The sequence below is a fragment of the Protopterus annectens genome, chromosome 1.part2, assembly GCF_019279795.1.
Source record: "Protopterus annectens isolate FY-2018-M chromosome 1.part2, PAN1.0, whole genome shotgun sequence".
Classification (NCBI taxonomy): Eukaryota; Metazoa; Chordata; order Ceratodontiformes; family Protopteridae; genus Protopterus; species Protopterus annectens.
This window is the reverse complement of record NC_056727.1, coordinates 827,077,526-827,100,165: the sequence shown is the minus strand read 5'-3', so window position 1 is coordinate 827,100,165 and position 22,640 is coordinate 827,077,526. Positions and strand designations below refer to the sequence as shown.

The 22,640-nt window shown below is 36.5% G+C and overlaps 1 protein-coding gene across 2 annotated transcripts in view; it reads left to right on the top strand.

Annotated features, from left to right (window-relative positions):
* Positions 1-22,640, top strand: part of MTR (5-methyltetrahydrofolate-homocysteine methyltransferase) — a 1,755,520-nt gene that overhangs the window by 1,625,258 nt on the left and 107,622 nt on the right. For both annotated transcript variants that reach the window (XM_044059073.1, XM_044059064.1), the window contains exon 31: positions 14,207-14,399. In XM_044059073.1, the coding sequence (XP_043915008.1) occupies positions 14,207-14,399 (193 nt within the window). The remainder of the gene's footprint in view (positions 1-14,206; positions 14,400-22,640) is intronic.

Here is a 22,640-nt window from a genome sequence, read left to right as displayed (position 1 = left end):
ATTCGCTATGTTTGGTGCCCACAGATTCCATTTATTTTTGTGTAGTGTTCATCTTCCCTTTCTACAGATTCCACATCCAGTTATTTATCTCCTGTACAACATTCAGTAATTCTGTTACAGTTTCATTATTCGCTATGTTTGGTGCCCACAGATTCCATTTATTTTTGTGTAGTGTTCATCTTCCCCTTTCTACAGATTCCACATCCAGTTATTTATCTCCTGTACAACATTCAGTAATTCTGTTACAGTTTCATTATTCGCTATGTTTGGTGCCCACAGATTCCAATTATTTTTTGTTAGTGTTCATCTTCCCCTTTCTACAGATTCCACATCCAGTTATTTATCTCCTGTACAACATTCAGTAATTCTGTTACAGTTTCATTATTCGCTATGTTTGGTGCCCACAGATTCCATTTATTTTTGTGTAGTGTTCATCTTCCCTTTCTACAGATTCCACATCCAGTTATTTATCTCCTGTACAACATTCAGTAATTCTGTTACAGTTTCATTATTCGCTATGTTTGGTGCCCACAGATTCCATTTATTTTTGTGTAGTGTTCATCTTCCCTTTCTACAGATTCCACATCCAGTTATTTATCTCCTGTACAACATTCAGTAATTCTGTTACAGTTTCATTATTCGCTATGTTTGGTGCCCACAGATTCCATTTATTTTTGCGTAGTGTTCATCTTCCCCTTTCTACAGATTCCACATCCAGTTATTTATCTCCTGTACAACATTCAGTAATTCTGTTACAGTTTCATTATTCGCTATGTTTGGTGCCCACAGATTCCATTTATTTTTGTGTAGCGTTCATCTTTCCCTTTCTACAGATTCCACATCCAGTTATTTATCTCCTGTACAACATTCAGTAATTCTGTTACAGTTTCATTATTCGCTATGTTTGGTGCCCACAGATTCCATTTATTTTTGTAGTGTTCATCTTCCCTTTCTACAGATTCCACATCCAGTTATTTATCTCCTGTACAACATTCAGTAATTCTGTTACAGTTTCATTATTCGCTATGTTTGGTGCCCACAGATTCCATTTATTTTTGTAGTGTTCATCTTCCCTTTCTACAGATTCCACATCCAGTTATTTATCTCCTGTACAACATTCAGTAATTCTGTTACAGTTTCATTATTCGCTATGTTTGGTGCCCACAGATTCCATTTATTTTTTGTAGTGTTCATCTTCCCTTTCTACAGATTCCACATCCAGTTATTTATCTCCTGTACAACATTCAGTAATTCTGTTACAGTTTCATTATTCGCTATGTTTGGTGCCCACAGATTCCATTTATTTTTGTGTAGTGTTCATCTTCCCCTTTCTACAGATTCCACATCCAGTTATTTATCTCCTGTACAACATTCAGTAATTCTGTTACAGTTTCATTATTCGCTATGTTTGGTGCCCACAGATTCCATTTATTTTTGTGTAGTGTTCATCTTCCCTTTCTACAGATTCCACATCCAGTTATTTATCTCCTGTACAACATTCAGTAATTCTGTTACAGTTTCATTATTCGCTATGTTTGGTGCCCACAGATTCCATTTATTTTTGTGTAGTGTTCATCTTCCCCTTTCTACAGATTCCACATCCAGTTATTTATCTCCTGTACAACATTCAGTAATTCTGTTACAGTTTCATTATTCGCTATGTTTGGTGCCCACAGATTCCATTTATTTTTGCATAGTGTTCATCTTCCCCTTTCTACAGATTCCACATCCAGTTATTTATCTCCTGTACAACATTCAGTAATTCTGTTACAGTTTCATTATTCGCTATGTTTGGTGCCCACAGATTCCATTTATTTTTGCGTAGTGTTCATCTTCCCCTTTCTACAGATTCCACATCCAGTTATTTATCTCCTGTACAACATTCAGTAATTCTGTTACAGTTTCATTATTCGCTATGTTTGGTGCCCACAGATTCCATTTATTTTGTGTAGTGTTCATCTTCCCTTTCTACAGATTCCACATCCAGTTATTTATCTCCTGTACAACATTCAGTAATTCTGTTACAGTTTCATTATTCGCTATGTTTGGTGCCCACAGATTCCATTTATTTTTGTAGTGTTCATCTTCCCTTTCTACAGATTCCACATCCAGTTATTTATCTCCTGTACAACATTCAGTAATTCTGTTACAGTTTCATTATTCGCTATGTTTGGTGCCCACAGATTCCATTTATTTTGTGTAGTGTTCATCTTCCCTTTCTACAGATTCCACATCCAGTTATTTATCTCCTGTACAACATTCAGTAATTCTGTTACAGTTTCATTATTCGCTATGTTTGGTGCCCACAGATTCCATTTATTTTTGTGTAGTGTTCATCTTCCCCTTTCTACAGATTCCACATCCAGTTATTTATCTCCTGTACAACATTCAGTAATTCTGTTACAGTTTCATTATTCGCTATGTTTGGTGCCCACAGATTCCATTTATTTTTGTGTAGTGTTCATCTTCCCCTTTCTACAGATTCCACATCCAGTTATTTATCTCCTGTACAACATTCAGTAATTCTGTTACAGTTTCATTATTCGCTATGTTTGGTGCCCACAGATTCCATTTATTTTTGTGTAGTGTTCATCTTCCCTTTCTACAGATTCCACATCCAGTTATTTATCTCCTGTACAACATTCAGTAATTCTGTTACAGTTTCATTATTCGCTATGTTTGGTGCCCACAGATTCCATTTATTTTTGTGTAGTGTTCATCTTCCCTTTCTACAGATTCCACATCCAGTTATTTATCTCCTGTACAACATTCAGTAATTCTGTTACAGTTTCATTATTCGCTATGTTTGGTGCCCACAGATTCCATTTATTTTTGTGTAGTGTTCATCTTCCCTTTCTACAGATTCCACATCCAGTTATTTATCTCCTGTACAACATTCAGTAATTCTGTTACAGTTTCATTATTCGCTATGTTTGGTGCCCACAGATTCCATTTATTTTTGTGTAGTGTTCATCTTCCCCTTTCTACAGATTCCACATCCAGTTATTTATCTCCTGTACAACATTCAGTAATTCTGTTACAGTTTCATTATTCGCTATGTTTGGTGCCCACAGATTCCATTTATTTTTGTGTAGTGTTCATCTTCCCTTTCTACAGATTCCACATCCAGTTATTTATCTCCTGTACAACATTCAGTAATTCTGTTACAGTTTCATTATTCGCTATGTTTGGTGCCCACAGATTCCATTTATTTTTGTGTAGTGTTCATCTTCCGCTTTGTAGAGATTGCACATCCAGTTATTTATCTCCTGTACAACATTCAGTAATGCTGTTACAGTTTCATTATTAAGCTATGTTTGGTGCCCACAGATTCCATTTATTTTTGTGTAGTGTTCATCTTCCCTTTCTACAGATTCCACATCCAGTTATTTATCTCCTGTACAACATTCAGTAATTCTGTTACAGTTTCATTATTCGCTATGTTTGGTGCCCACAGATTCCATTTATTTTTGTGTAGTGTTCATCTTCCCCTTTCTACAGATTCCACATCCAGTTATTTATCTCCTGTACAACATTCAGTAATTCTGTTACAGTTTCATTATTCGCTATGTTTGGTGCCCACAGATTCCATTTATTTTTGTGTAGTGTTCATCTTCCCTTTCTACAGATTCCACATCCAGTTATTTATCTCCTGTACAACATTCAGTAATTCTGTTACAGTTTCATTATTCGCTATGTTTGGTGCCCACAGATTCCATTTATTTTTGTGTAGTGTTCATCTTCCCCTTTCTACAGATTCCACATCCAGTTATTTATCTCCTGTACAACATTCAGTAATTCTGTTACAGTTTCATTATTCGCTATGTTTGGTGCCCACAGATTCCATTTATTTTTGTGTAGTGTTCATCTTCCCCTTTCTACAGATTCCACATCCAGTTATTTATCTCCTGTACAACATTCAGTAATTCTGTTACAGTTTCATTATTCGCTATGTTTGGTGCCCACAGATTCCATTTATTTTTGTGTAGTGTTCATCTTCCCTTTCTACAGATTCCACATCCAGTTATTTATCTCCTGTACAACATTCAGTAATTCTGTTACAGTTTCATTATTCGCTATGTTTGGTGCCCACAGATTCCATTTATTTTTGTAGTGTTCATCTTCCCCTTTCTACAGATTCCACATCCAGTTATTTATCTCCTGTACAACATTCAGTAATTCTGTTACAGTTTCATTATTCGCTATGTTTGGTGCCCACAGATTCCATTTATTTTTGTGTAGTGTTCATCTTCCCCTTTCTACAGATTACACATCCAGTTATTTATCTCCTGTACAACATTCAGTAATTCTGTTACAGTTTCATTATTCGCTATGTTTGGTGCCCACAGATTCCATTTATTTTTGTGTAGTGTTCATCTTCCCTTTCTACAGATTCCACATCCAGTTATTTATCTCCTGTACAACATTCAGTAATTCTGTTACAGTTTCATTATTCGCTATGTTTGGTGCCCACAGATTCCATTTATTTTTGTGTAGTGTTCATCTTCCCCTTTCTGCAGATTCCACATCCAGTTATTTATCTCCTGTACAACATTCAGTAATTCTGTTACAGTTTCATTATTCGCTATGTTTGGTGCCCACAGATTCCATTTATTTTTGTGTAGTGTTCATCTTCCCCTTTCTACAGATTCCACATCCAGTTATTTATCTCCTGTACAACATTCAGTAATTCTGTTACAGTTTCATTATTCGCTATGTTTGGTGCCCACAGATTCCATTTATTTTTGTGTAGTGTTCATCTTCCCCTTTCTACAGATTCCACATCCAGTTATTTATCTCCTGTACAACATTCAGTAATTCTGTTACAGTTTCATTATTCGCTATGTTTGGTGCCCACAGATTCCATTTATTTTTGTGTAGTGTTCATCTTCCCTTTCTACAAATTCCACATCCAGTTATTTATCTCCTGTACAACATTCAGTAATTCTGTTACAGTTTCATTATTCGCTATGTTTGGTGCCCACAGATTCCATTTATTTTTGTGTAGTGTTCATCTTCCCTTTCTACAGATTCCACATCCAGTTATTTATCTCCTGTACAACATTCAGTAATTCTGTTACAGTTTCATTATTCGCTATGTTTGGTGCCCACAGATTCCATTTATTTTTGTGTAGTGTTCATCTTCCCTTTCTACAGATTCCACATCCAGTTATTTATCTCCTGTACAACATTCAGTAATTCTGTTACAGTTTCATTATTCGCTATGTTTGGTGCCCACAGATTCCATTTATTTTTGTGTAGTGTTCATCTTCCCTTTCTACAGATTCCACATCCAGTTATTTATCTCCTGTACAACATTCAGTAATTCTGTTACAGTTTCATTATTCGCTATGTTTGGTGCCCACAGATTCCATTTATTTTTGCGTAGTGTTCATCTTCCCCTTTCTACAGATTCCACATCCAGTTATTTATCTCCTGTACAACATTCAGTAATTCTGTTACAGTTTCATTATTCGCTATGTTTGGTGCCCACAGATTCCATTTATTTTTGTGTAGTGTTCATCTTCCCTTTCTACAGATTCCACATCCAGTTATTTATCTCCTGTACAACATTCAGTAATTCTGTTACAGTTTCATTATTCGCTATGTTTGGTGCCCACAGATTCCATTTATTTTTGTGTAGTGTTCATCTTCCCCTTTCTACAGATTCCACATCCAGTTATTTATCTCCTGTACAACATTCAGTAATTCTGTTACAGTTTCATTATTCGCTATGTTTGGTGCCCACAGATTCCATTTATTTTTGTGTAGTGTTCATCTTCCCCTTTCTACAGATTCCACATCCAGTTATTTATCTCCTGTACAACATTCAGTAATTCTGTTACAGTTTCATTATTCGCTATGTTTGGTGCCCACAGATTCCATTTATTTTTGTGTAGTGTTCATCTTCCCCTTTCTACAGATTCCACATCCAGTTATTTATCTCCTGTACAACATTCAGTAATTCTGTTACAGTTTCATTATTCGCTATGTTTGGTGCCCACAGATTCCATTTATTTTGTGTAGTGTTCATCTTCCCTTTCTACAGATTCCACATCCAGTTATTTATCTCCTGTACAACATTCAGTAATTCTGTTACAGTTTCATTATTCGCTATGTTTGGTGCCCACAGATTCCATTTATTTTTGTGTAGTGTTCATCTTCCCCTTTCTACAGATTCCACATCCAGTTATTTATCTCCTGTACAACATTCAGTAATTCTGTTACAGTTTCATTATTCGCTATGTTTGGTGCCCACAGATTCCATTTATTTTTGTGTAGTGTTCATCTTCCCCTTTCTACAGATTCCACATCCAGTTATTTATCTCCTGTACAACATTCAGTAATTCTGTTACAGTTTCATTATTCGCTATGTTTGGTGCCCACAGATTCCATTTATTTTTGTGTAGTGTTCATCTTCCCCTTTCTACAGATTCCACATCCAGTTATTTATCTCCTGTACAACATTCAGTAATTCTGTTACAGTTTCATTATTCGCTATGTTTGGTGCCCACAGATTCCATTTATTTTTGTGTAGTGTTCATCTTCCCCTTTCTACAGATTCCACATCCAGTTATTTATCTCCTGTACAACATTCAGTAATTCTGTTACAGTTTCATTATTCGCTATGTTTGGTGCCCACAGATTCCATTTATTTTTGTGTAGTGTTCATCTTCCCCTTTCTACAGATTCCACATCCAGTTATTTATCTCCTGTACAACATTCAGTAATTCTGTTACAGTTTCATTATTCGCTATGTTTGGTGCCCACAGATTCCATTTATTTTTGTGTAGTGTTCATCTTCCCCTTTCTACAGATTCCACATCCAGTTATTTATCTCCTGTACAACATTCAGTAATTCTGTTACAGTTTCATTATTCGCTATGTTTGGTGCCCACAGATTCCATTTATTTTTGTGTAGTGTTCATCTTCCCTTTCTACAGATTCCACATCCAGTTATTTATCTCCTGTACAACATTCAGTAATTCTGTTACAGTTTCATTATTCGCTATGTTTGGTGCCCACAGATTCCATTTATTTTTGTGTAGTGTTCATCTTCCCTTTCTACAGATTCCACATCCAGTTATTTATCTCCTGTACAACATTCAGTAATTCTGTTACAGTTTCATTATTCGCTATGTTTGGTGCCCACAGATTCCATTTATTTTTGTGTAGTGTTCATCTTCCCTTTCTACAGATTCCACATCCAGTTATTTATCTCCTGTACAACATTCAGTAATTCTGTTACAGTTTCATTATTCGCTATGTTTGGTGCCCACAGATTCCATTTATTTTTGTGTAGTGTTCATCTTCCCCTTTCTACAGATTCCACATCCAGTTATTTATCTCCTGTACAACATTCAGTAATTCTGTTACAGTTTCATTATTCGCTATGTTTGGTGCCCACAGATTCCATTTATTTTTGTGTAGTGTTCATCTTCCCTTTCTACAGATTCCACATCCAGTTATTTATCTCCTGTACAACATTCAGTAATTCTGTTACAGTTTCATTATTCGCTATGTTTGGTGCCCACAGATTCCATTTATTTTTGTGTAGTGTTCATCTTCCCCTTTCTACAGATTCCACATCCAGTTATTTATCTCCTGTACAACATTCAGTAATTCTGTTACAGTTTCATTATTCGCTATGTTTGGTGCCCACAGATTCCATTTATTTTTGTGTAGTGTTCATCTTCCCCTTTCTACAGATTCCACATCCAGTTATTTATCTCCTGTACAACATTCAGTAATTCTGTTACAGTTTCATTATTCGCTATGTTTGGTGCCCACAGATTCCATTTATTTTTGTGTAGTGTTCATCTTCCCTTTCTACAGATTCCACATCCAGTTATTTATCTCCTGTACAACATTCAGTAATTCTGTTACAGTTTCATTATTCGCTATGTTTGGTGCCCACAGATTCCATTTATTTTTGTGTAGTGTTCATCTTCCCTTTCTACAGATTCCACATCCAGTTATTTATCTCCTGTACAACATTCAGTAATTCTGTTACAGTTTCATTATTCGCTATGTTTGGTGCCCACAGATTCCATTTATTTTTGTGTAGTGTTCATCTTCCCCTTTCTACAGATTCCACATCCAGTTATTTATCTCCTGTACAACATTCAGTAATTCTGTTACAGTTTCATTATTCGCTATGTTTGGTGCCCACAGATTCCATTTATTTTTGTGTAGTGTTCATCTTCCCTTTCTACAGATTCCACATCCAGTTATTTATCTCCTGTACAACATTCAGTAATTCTGTTACAGTTTCATTATTCGCTATGTTTGGTGCCCACAGATTCCATTTATTTTTGTGTAGTGTTCATCTTCCCTTTCTACAGATTCCACATCCAGTTATTTATCTCCTGTACAACATTCAGTAATTCTGTTACAGTTTCATTATTCGCTATGTTTGGTGCCCACAGATTCCATTTATTTTTGTGTAGTGTTCATCTTCCCCTTTCTACAGATTCCACATCCAGTTATTTATCTCCTGTACAACATTCAGTAATTCTGTTACAGTTTCATTATTCGCTATGTTTGGTGCCCACAGATTCCATTTATTTTTGTGTAGTGTTCATCTTCCCCTTTCTACAGATTCCACATCCAGTTATTTATCTCCTGTACAACATTCAGTAATTCTGTTACAGTTTCATTATTCGCTATGTTTGGTGCCCACAGATTCCATTTATTTTTGTGTAGTGTTCATCTTCCCCTTTCTACAGATTCCACATCCAGTTATTTATCTCCTGTACAACATTCAGTAATTCTGTTACAGTTTCATTATTCGCTATGTTTGGTGCCCACAGATTCCATTTATTTTTGTGTAGTGTTCATCTTCCCCTTTCTACAGATTCCACATCCAGTTATTTATCTCCTGTACAACATTCAGTAATTCTGTTACAGTTTCATTATTCGCTATGTTTGGTGCCCACAGATTCCATTTATTTTTGTGTAGTGTTCATCTTCGCCTTTCTACAGATTCCACATCCAGTTATTTATCTCCTGTACAACATTCAGTAATTCTGTTACAGTTTCATTATTCGCTATGTTTGGTGCCCACAGATTCCATTTATTTTTGTGTAGTGTTCATCTTCCCTTTCTACAGATTCCACATCCAGTTATTTATCTCCTGTACAACATTCAGTAATTCTGTTACAGTTTCATTATTCGCTATGTTTGGTGCCCACAGATTCCATTTATTTTTGTGTAGTGTTCATCTTCCCTTTCTACAGATTCCACATCCAGTTATTTATCTCCTGTACAACATTCAGTAATTCTGTTACAGTTTCATTATTCGCTATGTTTGGTGCCCACAGATTCCATTTATTTTTGTGTAGTGTTCATCTTCCCTTTCTACAGATTCCACATCCAGTTATTTATCTCCTGTACAACATTCAGTAATTCTGTTACAGTTTCATTATTCGCTATGTTTGGTGCCCACAGATTCCATTTATTTTTGTGTAGTGTTCATCTTCCCTTTCTACAGATTCCACATCCAGTTATTTATCTCCTGTACAACATTCAGTAATTCTGTTACAGTTTCATTATTCGCTATGTTTGGTGCCCACAGATTCCATTTATTTTTGTGTAGTGTTCATCTTCCCTTTCTACAGATTCCACATCCAGTTATTTATCTCCTGTACAACATTCAGTAATTCTGTTACAGTTTCATTATTCGCTATGTTTGGTGCCCACAGATTCCATTTATTTTTGTGTAGTGTTCATCTTCCCCTTTCTACAGATTCCACATCCAGTTATTTATCTCCTGTACAACATTCAGTAATTCTGTTACAGTTTCATTATTCGCTATGTTTGGTGCCCACAGATTCCATTTATTTTTGTGTAGCGTTCATCTTTCCCTTTCTACAGATTCCACATCCAGTTATTTATCTCCTGTACAACATTCAGTAATTCTGTTACAGTTTCATTATTCGCTATGTTTGGTGCCCACAGATTCCATTTATTTTTGTGTAGTGTTCATCTTCCCTTTCTACAGATTCCACATCCAGTTATTTATCTCCTGTACAACATTCAGTAATTCTGTTACAGTTTCATTATTCGCTATGTTTGGTGCCCACAGATTCCATTTATTTTTGTGTAGTGTTCATCTTCCCCTTTCTACAGATTCCACATCCAGTTATTTATCTCCTGTACAACATTCAGTAATTCTGTTACAGTTTCATTATTCGCTATGTTTGGTGCCCACAGATTCCATTTATTTTTGTGTAGTGTTCATCTTCCCCTTTCTACAGATTCCACATCCAGTTATTTATCTCCTGTACAACATTCAGTAATTCTGTTACAGTTTCATTATTCGCTATGTTTGGTGCCCACAGATTCCATTTATTTTTGTGTAGTGTTCATCTTCCCCTTTCTACAGATTCCACATCCAGTTATTTATCTCCTGTACAACATTCAGTAATTCTGTTACAGTTTCATTATTCGCTATGTTTGGTGCCCACAGATTCCATTTATTTTTGTGTAGTGTTCATCTTCCCTTTCTACAGATTCCACATCCAGTTATTTATCTCCTGTACAACATTCAGTAATTCTGTTACAGTTTCATTATTCGCTATGTTTGGTGCCCACAGATTCCATTTATTTTTGTGTAGTGTTCATCTTCCCTTTCTACAGATTCCACATCCAGTTATTTATCTCCTGTACAACATTCAGTAATTCTGTTACAGTTTCATTATTCGCTATGTTTGGTGCCCACAGATTCCATTTATTTTTGTGTAGTGTTCATCTTCCCTTTCTACAGATTCCACATCCAGTTATTTATCTCCTGTACAACATTCAGTAATTCTGTTACAGTTTCATTATTCGCTATGTTTGGTGCCCACAGATTCCATTTATTTTTGTGTAGTGTTCATCTTCCCCTTTCTACAGATTCCACATCCAGTTATTTATCTCCTGTACAACATTCAGTAATTCTGTTACAGTTTCATTATTCGCTATGTTTGGTGCCCACAGATTCCATTTATTTTTGTGTAGTGTTCATCTTCCCCTTTCTACAGATTCCACATCCAGTTATTTATCTCCTGTACAACATTCAGTAATTCTGTTACAGTTTCATTATTCGCTATGTTTGGTGCCCACAGATTCCATTTATTTTTGTGTAGTGTTCATCTTCCCTTTCTACAGATTCCACATCCAGTTATTTATCTCCTGTACAACATTCAGTAATTCTGTTACAGTTTCATTATTCGCTATGTTTGGTGCCCACAGATTCCATTTATTTTTGTGTAGTGTTCATCTTCCCCTTTCTACAGATTCCACATCCAGTTATTTATCTCCTGTACAACATTCAGTAATTCTGTTACAGTTTCATTATTCGCTATGTTTGGTGCCCACAGATTCCATTTATTTTTGTGTAGTGTTCATCTTCCCGTTCTACAGATTCCACATCCAGTTATTTATCTCCTGTACAACATTCAGTAATTCTGTTACAGTTTCATTATTCGCTATGTTTGGTGCCCACAGATTCCATTTATTTTTGTGTAGTGTTCATCTTCCCTTTCTACAGATTCCACATCCAGTTATTTATCTCCTGTACAACATTCAGTAATTCTGTTACAGTTTCATTATTCGCTATGTTTGGTGCCCACAGATTCCATTTATTTTTGTGTAGTGTTCATCTTCCCCTTTCTACAGATTCCACATCCAGTTATTTATCTCCTGTACAACATTCAGTAATTCTGTTACAGTTTCATTATTCGCTATGTTTGGTGCCCACAGATTCCATTTTTTTGTGTAGTGTTCATCTTCCCTTTCTACAGATTCCACATCCAGTTATTTATCTCCTGTACAACATTCAGTAATTCTGTTACAGTTTCATTATTCGCTATGTTTGGTGCCCACAGATTCCATTTATTTTTGCGTAGTGTTCATCTTCCCCTTTCTACAGATTCCACATCCAGTTATTTATCTCTTGTACAACATTCAGTAATTCTGTTACAGTTGCTTTTGATTTCCTTTTCCTTGTAATTGCTTTTTTGGCAAATAGCAGCATTAAACTTAGTAGGGCCTTACAATGTCTAGGCAGTTTAGTTTCTATATTACAGCTCAGAAGAATCATTTCTTCATTTAAAATAATTTGTTCCATTAACATTTCTGACAAAATACCACGAGGGGAATTTCTGAAATCTGGCAACTTTTACATTCCCAAAAAACATGTTCCCAGGTACCCCTCTTTCCCGTCACATGTACAGCAATTACTGTCTGCCTGTGGAAAATTAATTTTAGTAACTCTTGAAATATCAGATGCAGCGAGTGGCATCATCTTTAGCAGCCAAATTACTGCTTGAATGTTTATGTAGAGCCCCCCCCCCCCACGCACGCACACACCCACACACTCTGCTTTAGCTGCCTCTTCCACTACCAGCCATGTACCCAGATTGTAGTTGTCCATTCCTGGTTCATTTTTTTAAGTATTGAGCAAACACTCCTCCTTAGTAGGGAAGGAACTTTTGACCAAGAGGAGCACCCATCTTAATATGTTCATGGAAGGTGGAGCAGCCTCAAAAGCAGAGCTAAGCACTTACTGCAAATTTGTCAGCCACCTTTGAGCAGCACAGTTTGGCTCTTAAGGTTATTAAATCTGCAAAATCTAATGACAGGATTAAACACATTGGATTAAATATATTTTGCAACTGCCTCTTGGCTGGTGTGTTTCATAGTCTGCCATCACTCACACATCAAATCATTAAAATCAGTTTGATTTAAAGTAATCTCAGACCTCTTACTGAATAACCTTTTCCATCATGCAGTTTAAATTTTATTGTAGAAAAGTTGGCTTTGTTGCCCCTTGGACTTGTATTATTCTGTGATATTTTGTCCTTTAATGGAAGACATATTTTAGTAGTTATGTCATTAGGAAGAATTTCTGAGGTTCAGGCTCTGTGAAGAGAGAAACAGGTTTAATTTTAAATAAAGGTAGTGTATCTTTGAGAGATAATGTTATTTGGAAAATGATATTCCTTTTCTACACCCAGTTATGCTTTTCACCTTACCATATTTTCCAGTCCTATCTAAAACCCAGAAATTGCCTGTTTCATTTCCTGAGGGCAGACGGGTAATCTTGTCACTAAACATTGTACTAATGAGTGTCATTGTATTGTGAAATGTTTTATCCTTGTAGGAAGACTGTGGTTATGGCCTTTCAGCATCCATATATCCTGAGCAATTTCAACACCTGCATCTTGTTTTGGGATACTTTAGTCCAGGATATCTATGCTGCTCAACTTTGACTACTGCTCGCACATTTACAAAGTACTACAGCCTAGACATTCAGTCTAGGAGCATTGACAAGGCAGCCTTTGGTCAGTTGGTGCCCTAAGCAAAAGGGCTCCACAGCACCACCACACACACACACACACACACACACACACACACACACACACACCTGTGCCACCATCCTGGTGTGCCTTCACCATCCAGATTACCTTTTTCCCTTCATTTTTCCTCACAGTTTGTCCTACTCTTCAGTTTTTCCTGTATTCATTCAACATATTGTAAAGATGCCATTTCTTTACTACAAAAAATAAACAAATGAAAACTGGAAAAGCGCCCCTGCTAGAGAGGCACTGTAGGCGGCCGCCTGGTTGGCCTGTGCCTAAGGTTGGCTTTTAAAAGCAAAACATTAGGGAGGCAGGTCCTTAATGGTTTCGCTTAGTCAGTGCCCCCCCCCCCCCCATTTGAGTAAACCACTTAGTATTTCCTATGTCTGGAAGATCCGCATCCTGAGAAAGAAAGAAAAATGGAAAATTTAAGTAGGACTTAGTTACTCCAGATTATTGAAGGCAGTGTATCTTCATGGTAGTTACCCACTTGCCCCCTGCTTGTGGGGCTTCAGAGACTCAATCTTGATCTGTCATTCTGTATTTTTACATGGAAAAGAACTGGAGTAAAGAGGTTTACTTCTACTATTAGTAGACTAACAAACAGCTAAAACATTTTTAGCTGAAGCGCTCCATCTAGTGTCTAAGTAATTGTTCTGCAACTAAGTTTCCTTCATGATTCGTCATCATCAAAGATTCAGATTTATGGCAGGTCCTACTTTCCTTTTTCTTAGGCACCAGGATTTTAAATGCATATGTTATTTTAAATTTATTCACAAGTAAGATTAGTTTGAAAGTACTAGTTATCCTGATAAGACTGGCTTAGTAGTCGGTATTTTATTTTCTTTTTACCTTCATAGGCCTTTGCAGAAGAATTACATGAAAGAGTTCGAAGGGAATTTTGGGGATACTCTTGTAATGAACAGATGTCTGCTTCAGACTTATTCAAAGTGAAGTATGAAGGAATACGTCCAGCTCCGGGGTATCCAATCCAACCAGATCACACAGAAAAACTGACAATGTGGAAACTGGCAAAAATTGAGGAGAGTACAGGTACTTGAGTTGTGCATAGAGTATATTTTGCTTGGTATATATGCAACTATTTCAGAATTTTGGATGACTATGAAGAAAAATGGCACAATAGTTTCATCAAGTTGATGCTGTTTTGTAATTTTGTGCTAGGTTGTGTGAAGTATTTTGAGTCTGAAAAATTATTTTGCATCATATATGTATATATTTTTGTTTTTACATTTTTATCCTGTAAATGTGCTAACACTCTTTTTTTGTCAGTGTTGTTTATAATTTCTATTAGTTATTGTGATAATTTGTATGTAAGCTTAGACTGGAGCTTTTTCTCCCTGGGCCTCTGCTGAAAATGGGCACTGTCCCAGTCGGACCATCCCGGTAAACAAATGTAAAACAAATAAATAAATAAATATTGTAACCACTTTATTGGGCAAATACTAAACTGCTTACTACAATTCTAGGAGGAAACAAAAAATTAGAATGTAGTTGTATGCTGTGTGAAGAATGTGTTTTGATTTTTTTCAGCTTATTGACATGTTAAGAAGTTATTTGCCAGATGGCAGTGTTCAGCATAGCATTGTCAGCAGTTCTTGACTGGAAAGCAAACTGTTCTCCGGACCTTCATTTGTCTGTGTCATAAATGACATGTTTTAAAAAAGAGGTAAATGCTTGATCTTTGGTTCTTATCTAGTACTTTCTGGTGTAGTCTTTCCACTTGGTAACATAACTTGTGAATACTTTCCAACTGTCCAGATTTTCGCAGAGTGTCCTGATTTTTCTTCACATTATGGTCTCTTCCTCATAAAATTAGTGGTTTCCTGGCAAACCACTGAAGATTGAATTCATTAAATAATGACAGACATTTGAGTTTCAGATTTCATATCCTTCAGAAAATGTATGATATCACAAAACCTTTTAGTCTAGCAACTTTCTAAGTTTACAAGCGCAATACTTCAAATTTGTCCCTATTTTTGGGCCTTTATCACCTCCGTTATTTTTGGCTTTGTCCAGATTTCTTGTGCTAAGAGATTTAGAGGCAAAGCATTGAATTCCTTTCTCATTTTATACAGTTTTTCATGTTTTCATTATTGTTTAGAAAGTGTTGTAAAGCCCTAGCCTATTGTTTCAGATTTATGCTCACACCAAATTCAGTATCTTTTGCCAGGAGAATTTAGTGAGATCTTTGTCAGTTAAGAAGGAAAGAAGCAGAAAGGTGCTGATTACTTGTTCTTCACAATTTGAGATTAGGTGACCAAACTGATCTCAAGCTGAGGTGTCCATGAAGGCAGACAGGATCCCTTCAGGAGGAATAAGACAACCAAAACTAGTTTTCAGAAGTACTAGCATCCATGTTATATATACATAGTGATTTTACAGTGGGTTTGACCTTGATACAAAGGCTTTTAGAAAGGCAGCCAACTATGGCAGAAAATTTGGATGTGGTGGTGGAGCCCACCTTATTTGAATATTTCATATTAACCTCCAACAGTGTGATAAACTGGACCCTCCTGATATCCACTGCCCCTCTGTTTTACAATGTTCAGTCTTTGTGCACTTCATGGCACATAAAGTGCATAAGTACTTATTTTGCTGTTCTTATATAGTTTCAAAATAGCCTAACTGAGGATTTAAAAAAAATAGTGTAGTAAAGATAAAATTCAAGTGTTTGAAGACTAAACATATGTATAAGGCACACAACATTATAATGCTTGTATACCACACAATAGACAGGCCCCGCTAGAAACAAAAATCTTTTAATAAAATAAAACATGAAATAAAGTGCTCTAGCGCCTCAGCTATAACAAGCCTTTTTTTTTTACCCATATTCTGTAAAAGGCTTGTTATATCTGAAGCACTAGAGCACTTTATTTTGTTTTATTTTATTAAAAGTGTTTCATTTCTCGCTGGCCTTTCTATTGTGTGGTATACAAGTATAGTTCTTTTTGGTGGTTCAATTACATTACAGTGCTATTTGTCAGACTTTAACATTGATACCACCTGCAGCAAAGTGACTGTATTCTACTACAGACAGTATTCTTCCACTTTACCCCATCAAAGAGCCTTGCCCAGTGCATGTAAATACCCTGAAAAACTGAACCACACATCTAGACCTTACAGTAAGTAGCACATGAAACTCTGTGCTTGTACAAAGAAACGGGGGGGGGGGTAAAAATGCCAACATATCTTTTTATGTACACAGATAGTGGTATTATATTATCAGGTGATTGCTGTAACAGGCTTCTGGATTTGATCAGGGTTTGTCTTCCATAGCACAACGTTGATCTGTGGCTCTAGTTGTGCTTATATCATGGAGATTACCCTCTTTGAGGCCATGAGTATGCTAATTAGAGCTCATCTGATTATTGTTTCTGAATCCCTAAATTTGCGTTTCAAGCAAACTTGATAAACATTGTATTGAGTTCTCTGTGATGACATGCACATGCCTGAGCAGCTGTGATGAGCTTTATGCATGCACAGGAAGCTTAGATTAGATGGACTGCTGGGAAATTGTCATGCTCTTACTTCTCAAGTGTATCTCATTATGAGTAATTATTCAGAATTTAAATTTTAAAGAGCTGTGTCTCTCTCATTTCCACATTGAGAGGGTCTGTCATACATTCAAGTGAAAGCACTTGTTTTTCAATTACATAAGGATGAATTCAACAAACTAAAATTTTATTAGTCTAATATAACACATTAACCATGCTGTGCAGTTACTAGTTGCAATGATTAACTGTTAGTAAGTGTTCCACATGTTGCCCATTTGTAAAACATTTTTAAGAGAGGTGGTGTTCCATGACCAGTGGTCATGCTGTCTTTAACCATCTGAAGACTGAGTTGCTGTTGAGCATTTCTTCTCAGCAGCACACGGAGGGATGGAGGACTGCCATGTTTCTCACCTAAAGCGCCATTAGAACCATAATATAGTACCCATCTTTTTTATTTTACCACACATTGTGAAAATGCGGTGCTCATCAGTGCCCACATTTGCACAAAGGCTGAAACATAAAAGCTTTCATTTGGGTGCCAATACCCTGCCATTTTTCCAGAGATCTTTGAGGTTGAGAATTATGGCTGGAGAAGGTGAAGGTAGTGTTTGTTTTAGAGCATACAGTTTGTATGAGGAGTTGGCCAAGATTTCTGCAGACATCCACAATAAGCAGTGCAAGTGGAGGCTTCTGTAGGAGGGCAGTACCAGGTAACAGTATAAGGCTAATGCTTGAAATAGTTTGGCCAAAGCTGTTTCCCATGCTACTGACATCTCATGTACATTGAAACAGTGCCTTCACCACTATAATGACTTGAGACACCACAAGTCTGACCTTCTTGGCCGATGGGAAGCTGAAGTTAATGCATGATCACCACCTCCATACTGTAAATATAACATAATATGTTCATAGTTGTGATAACTGCTGCAGCAACCTAAGTAAGTTAAGTGGGTTATGTATTTCATAAGATATTACAGCCTGCCAGCTTCCAAATAGTCAGGGCACCTTCCACGAGCCAAACCTGTTAGCTCAAGTTCAGCTGACTAAGGCAGGTTTGGCTACCAAGCCCTGTAGTATTTTCCTGCCACTGAGAACAGCACTCCTCTGCGAGATTTTGAAGATTGATTGTCAGCCAACACTATTCCATTGCTTGTTAGATAAGTTTATTTCTGGGAAAAACCTCCCATTTTCCTTTTTTACACTAAAGAAAATGTATTTTTTTCTTAAAAAAGAAGTACTTTTAGCTAGAAAAAAGTGTTTTGGTCTACTGTCTCATGACTTTTATGTACTTTTAAGTGGGAGTGTACATTTCTACTTTTGTGGTAAAAAGTTGATTAAAACTACTTTTTCTGTGGAAGAACTGTGGTTATCTTACTTTGGGGGCTGGGAAAAGTGTTTAAAGTGTCCTTTACTCTGTTTTTTTCCTGGGAAAAATAGTTACTTTTTGTTTCGTTCCTGCTTTATTGTATATTGCTGTTAAGCTTCCCTGGTAAACAGGCATCATTTTCTGCTTGACTGTGAAGCATCATGCCAGTTTTTTAGCTGAACTTTCTTCCAGCCACACACCAAAAAAAAATGTTAAGTAGCCTTTGCCACCACAGCAGGTTGGTATTTTGCCTCAGCCATACATGGGTGACTGCTGTGATCAAAGTTGGTGCCTCAGGCCACTTATCTTTTTCTTCATGTATCTCTGGCATAGTTCATGCAGCCAGAATGGACTGAGGTAGACACATCCTCTGCTGCTGTAGGGGCCCTCTTATGGGGCAAGTGTTACTCTTGCCAGCCTTGAGAGAAGGGGCAGGGATTGTGCCCCTACTTCACCAGAATGTTGTACCCATTCCTCAGGAAGTTGTTGCTGACAATACTGGTTCTGTTGCTTTAGAAATTCCTGTCAAAAAGAGACAGAAAACGTAAATATTATCTTCTTGTTTGTCAGTTACTCTGGACAGGACTAATTTATTAGGCATGGCTTAGGGTCTTGCGTAGGCTGTTGACCATTCTTATGAGATGGTTTCTAGTTCAAGAAAAAGTGATTCCTCTTTCCCAGAATAGATTCAAGAATATAAACCTGTTGGGAGTGAAGGCGGAGATACAGTTTTTTTCTTTCTATGTGTCTGATTCTGAGGAGAGAGTGGTATCTGATTCTCCCTGAGAGATATTCTTTTTCAATGAAACTATCTCCAGGATGAATCAGTGTTTTCAGTGGGAGAACACTGATGGTTACTCAGTCCATCAGAAAATATCATAATTGGCAGGGGCGTGGCCAAGATGCCAGTCTGATAGCTGCAGAAATCCATAGCTCTGCTTAGATTTTAATATCCTGACAGAAATATACTTCAATTTTTAGAAAAATCTAACTAAAATGTATTAAAAGATAGATTAACGTAAACTTTAATACATAGTCAAGAGAATTTTTTAATGATTCCTGTCAAGAAGTTTTCTACTGGAGATCTCAACATGAGCAACTCGAAGACCCCACACCAGGAGAGTGCAGTGAAGAAAGAACTACATCTTATAATAACAAACATCCAGGAACTGTCACTAAAAATGGACAAATTTGAAAACAAAATGGATATTATCAAACAAGAATGCAGTAAACAACTGGAACATCTAAATGGAATAGTAAAAAACAATCTGAACAGATTCTTGCCTTAGAGGAAACAGTAACTGACCTGGATACTAGAGTGACAGAAAATGAACATCACAATGAATTTCTTCTGAAAGAAAACACCAGGCTGATTGAGAAACTGGAAGACCTTGAAAGTTGGTCAAGGAGGAATAACGTAAGAATATATGGAATTCCTGAGAAAAAAGAGGGTGCTAACATGATTCAGTTCCTTAATAAGTGGTTTTCATCAGCACTAAACATGCCTGAATCCCTCTCTTTTGGAATTGAGAGGCCTCATCAGTCCCTGGCAAATCCAGCTTCGTCTCTGAGTTCATCTAACCCCAGATCTATTATAGTTAGATTTCTTTCCTCACAAGACAAGGACTTGGTACTGAAATCAGATTGGACTAATTCCCCTATCAAGATTGGTGAAAAAGTTATTCTTTTTGACAATGACTACACCTCTACAGTCATATCCAGAAGAAAGGAGTGTGTTCCTCTAATTAAATCCTTGAAACAAGCCAATGTTAAAGCTCAAATTCTTTTTCCTGCAAGAATAAAAATCACCTAGCCAGAAGGAGTGAAGATCTTTGATTCCCTATAAGAAGCAGTAGAATTTATCCAAAAGAAGAAAATACTGTCGGACATAGAAGAAATGGAATGGTCATCCCAGAGTTTGAAGAGACAGGCAACAAAAAATGGATGATCTGTGAAGGAAGGGGCATACAAAACTAAGAAACTAAAGGACAAATGAAAAAAATCCTTCTAATTTTAAATGCTTTATTTTATGAATCATAATATATTTGATTCTGGAAAATCTCTATACTTTCTCTTTTCCTTTCTGTAGCTACTTCTTCCAATTACATATAATGCTAAGTATTTAAATAATATTCTTTCTCTTTCTCTCCCTCTCTTCTTTCTTCCTATACCTTTATGTTACTAATGTTCCTTTTCTCTCTTTTCCCTACTATAAGTACTTTACATACTTTTCTCTTTCAAATAACTACAAATGATATATGTCTTCTAATTCTTCAGTAATAGTGTAATTTGACTTCATACCCAAGTGCATTTTTTTCTAGTGGGTCAGTGGTGGGGTAACAATATGTTTCTGATTAGTGTTTCTAACTAGATGTTTTAGACTCTCTGTTTAGACACATATAAACATTAATACAGTACATTAATGATGTTTTATAGATGGCTAAATAGAAGTTTGATATATATATATATATATATATATATATATATATATATATATATATATATATATATATATGTGTGTGTGTGTGTGTGTGTGTGTGTGTGTATACTAGGTTCTTTTTTTCCTCTGGTCTGGTTAATTGGTGGGTAAATGATTGAAATGTTATAAAATGATTTCTGATTTGAGGCAGCTGTTATTACTTCTAAATAGCTGTTTTTATATAAAAGGGTTTATTATTTTCACAGTGTTGATGTTTTGTGAGGAAACTGGTGGTGTGTGTGACTGTTCTCATTGTGGAAATTCATGACATGCACTTGAGTGTTTTTTTTTTTTTTTTTTTTTTTTCTGTAAACTCTAAAAGCTTCAAGATTTGATTTCCCGCTGAAATTACTTTGTTCCTTACTAGAGACCACCTGTGCTGTGCACAAGCCTATTTAGATACTTTTTAACAAGTTTATAAAGCTGCAGCTTGAGGAAACAACAGCGATGACATCACTCGACCTTTTGAACTTGTTGAATGGCTGGCTGTATTTAGAATTCTTTTCTTTTGACATTCTGTTATCCTTCACTTAGATACTTTAAATGGTAAATAATTAGTTCTGATAAAAGTGTTTAACTCCTTTGAAAATACATATGTTCTTTTATAGATGCATACATTCTGCAGATTCAATGACACTTGTAGTAACTAAACTCATTATGCATCTTAACATTGGACTTCTGTTACATAACTAAACCTTTAGTAACTAAACAGAGGGTCGTGAGGCTTTTTTTGCAATAAGTGTTATATATATTCAGCAGATCCTTACATGAAAAATGTTAGATGACTGACAAAATAGTTAGTTAAAACGTCTGATGTTTCTTGAAAAGTCTTGGAAATATTGACTATCATAACTTTCAGCTTCTAATGTTTTTACATACTTTGATCTGAAGTGTATTTCTGACATATCTGCTTAAAAGAGGCGGTATTATTATAGGTTCATAGGTGTGTACTAGGTTAATGGCCCTGGCTCCTTTTCAAGCCTAGCCCATAGGATTATCCTGACATTGTACCACCCTACCTTAGTTCCTAGCGCCTCTGTTGAGTAGAGCCACTGGAGTGATCCCCAGGGTGAATTTTCTATTTCCCATCCACTCATCAAGATTTCTCTTGAAGAGGGCCAGTGAGGTGCTCTGCTTGACATGTATTGGAAGTCTGTTCCATAGCATGGGCAGTTTCTGGGTTATGAAGCTGTCCCTCCAGCATGTTCTGTTGATTGTGGTAATGAGGTTGAGGTCTCTGGAGCGTGTGGTGCGGAGGGATTGGGATTTCTTTAGATGTAACATTTCTAACAGAGCAGGGTCAGACATGGCATTGTAAGTCAAGCAGAGATCACCTCTAAGTAGGTGATATGAGACAGAGAATAGTTAGAGTTTTTTGAGTCTGTCTATATAAGACAAGTGTTTCAGGCCTAGGATCCTCTTTGTGTGGTACTTTTGTAGCCTCTCCAGTTGTTGCAGGGGCATTGTACTCGATGATTGGCCTAATGAGGGAAGAGTAGAGGGAGACTTTCTTCCTGGATGCAAAACCCTTAGTAATGAGATGTACCACATAGAAGGACTTTCTGACCACAGTGGCAACATGGTGGTCAGAAGAGAGGTTGCTGTCAACCTGTGTTCCCAGATCTCTTTTAATGCCTTCTGTGGTCAGTGGACTACCATTAATGTGGTAATTCAAGGGAACCGGGTTTTTCCCAAGGGACACCAGCCACAGGCCAATGAAGACTTTATTACAGGTTAAGCACCTTCTTCCCCTAGAATGGACTTCCTCAGAACAATTAACACAAGAAAAACCCAGCCCATATATACCCATAATACAAATTGATGATTTCATACAATTAGTTAAAAAAACTTTCTGTTAAATCAATAGATGCAGAATAACCTTACCAACAATGACTAAAACCATGTATATTGATTAACCATCATATAATATTATT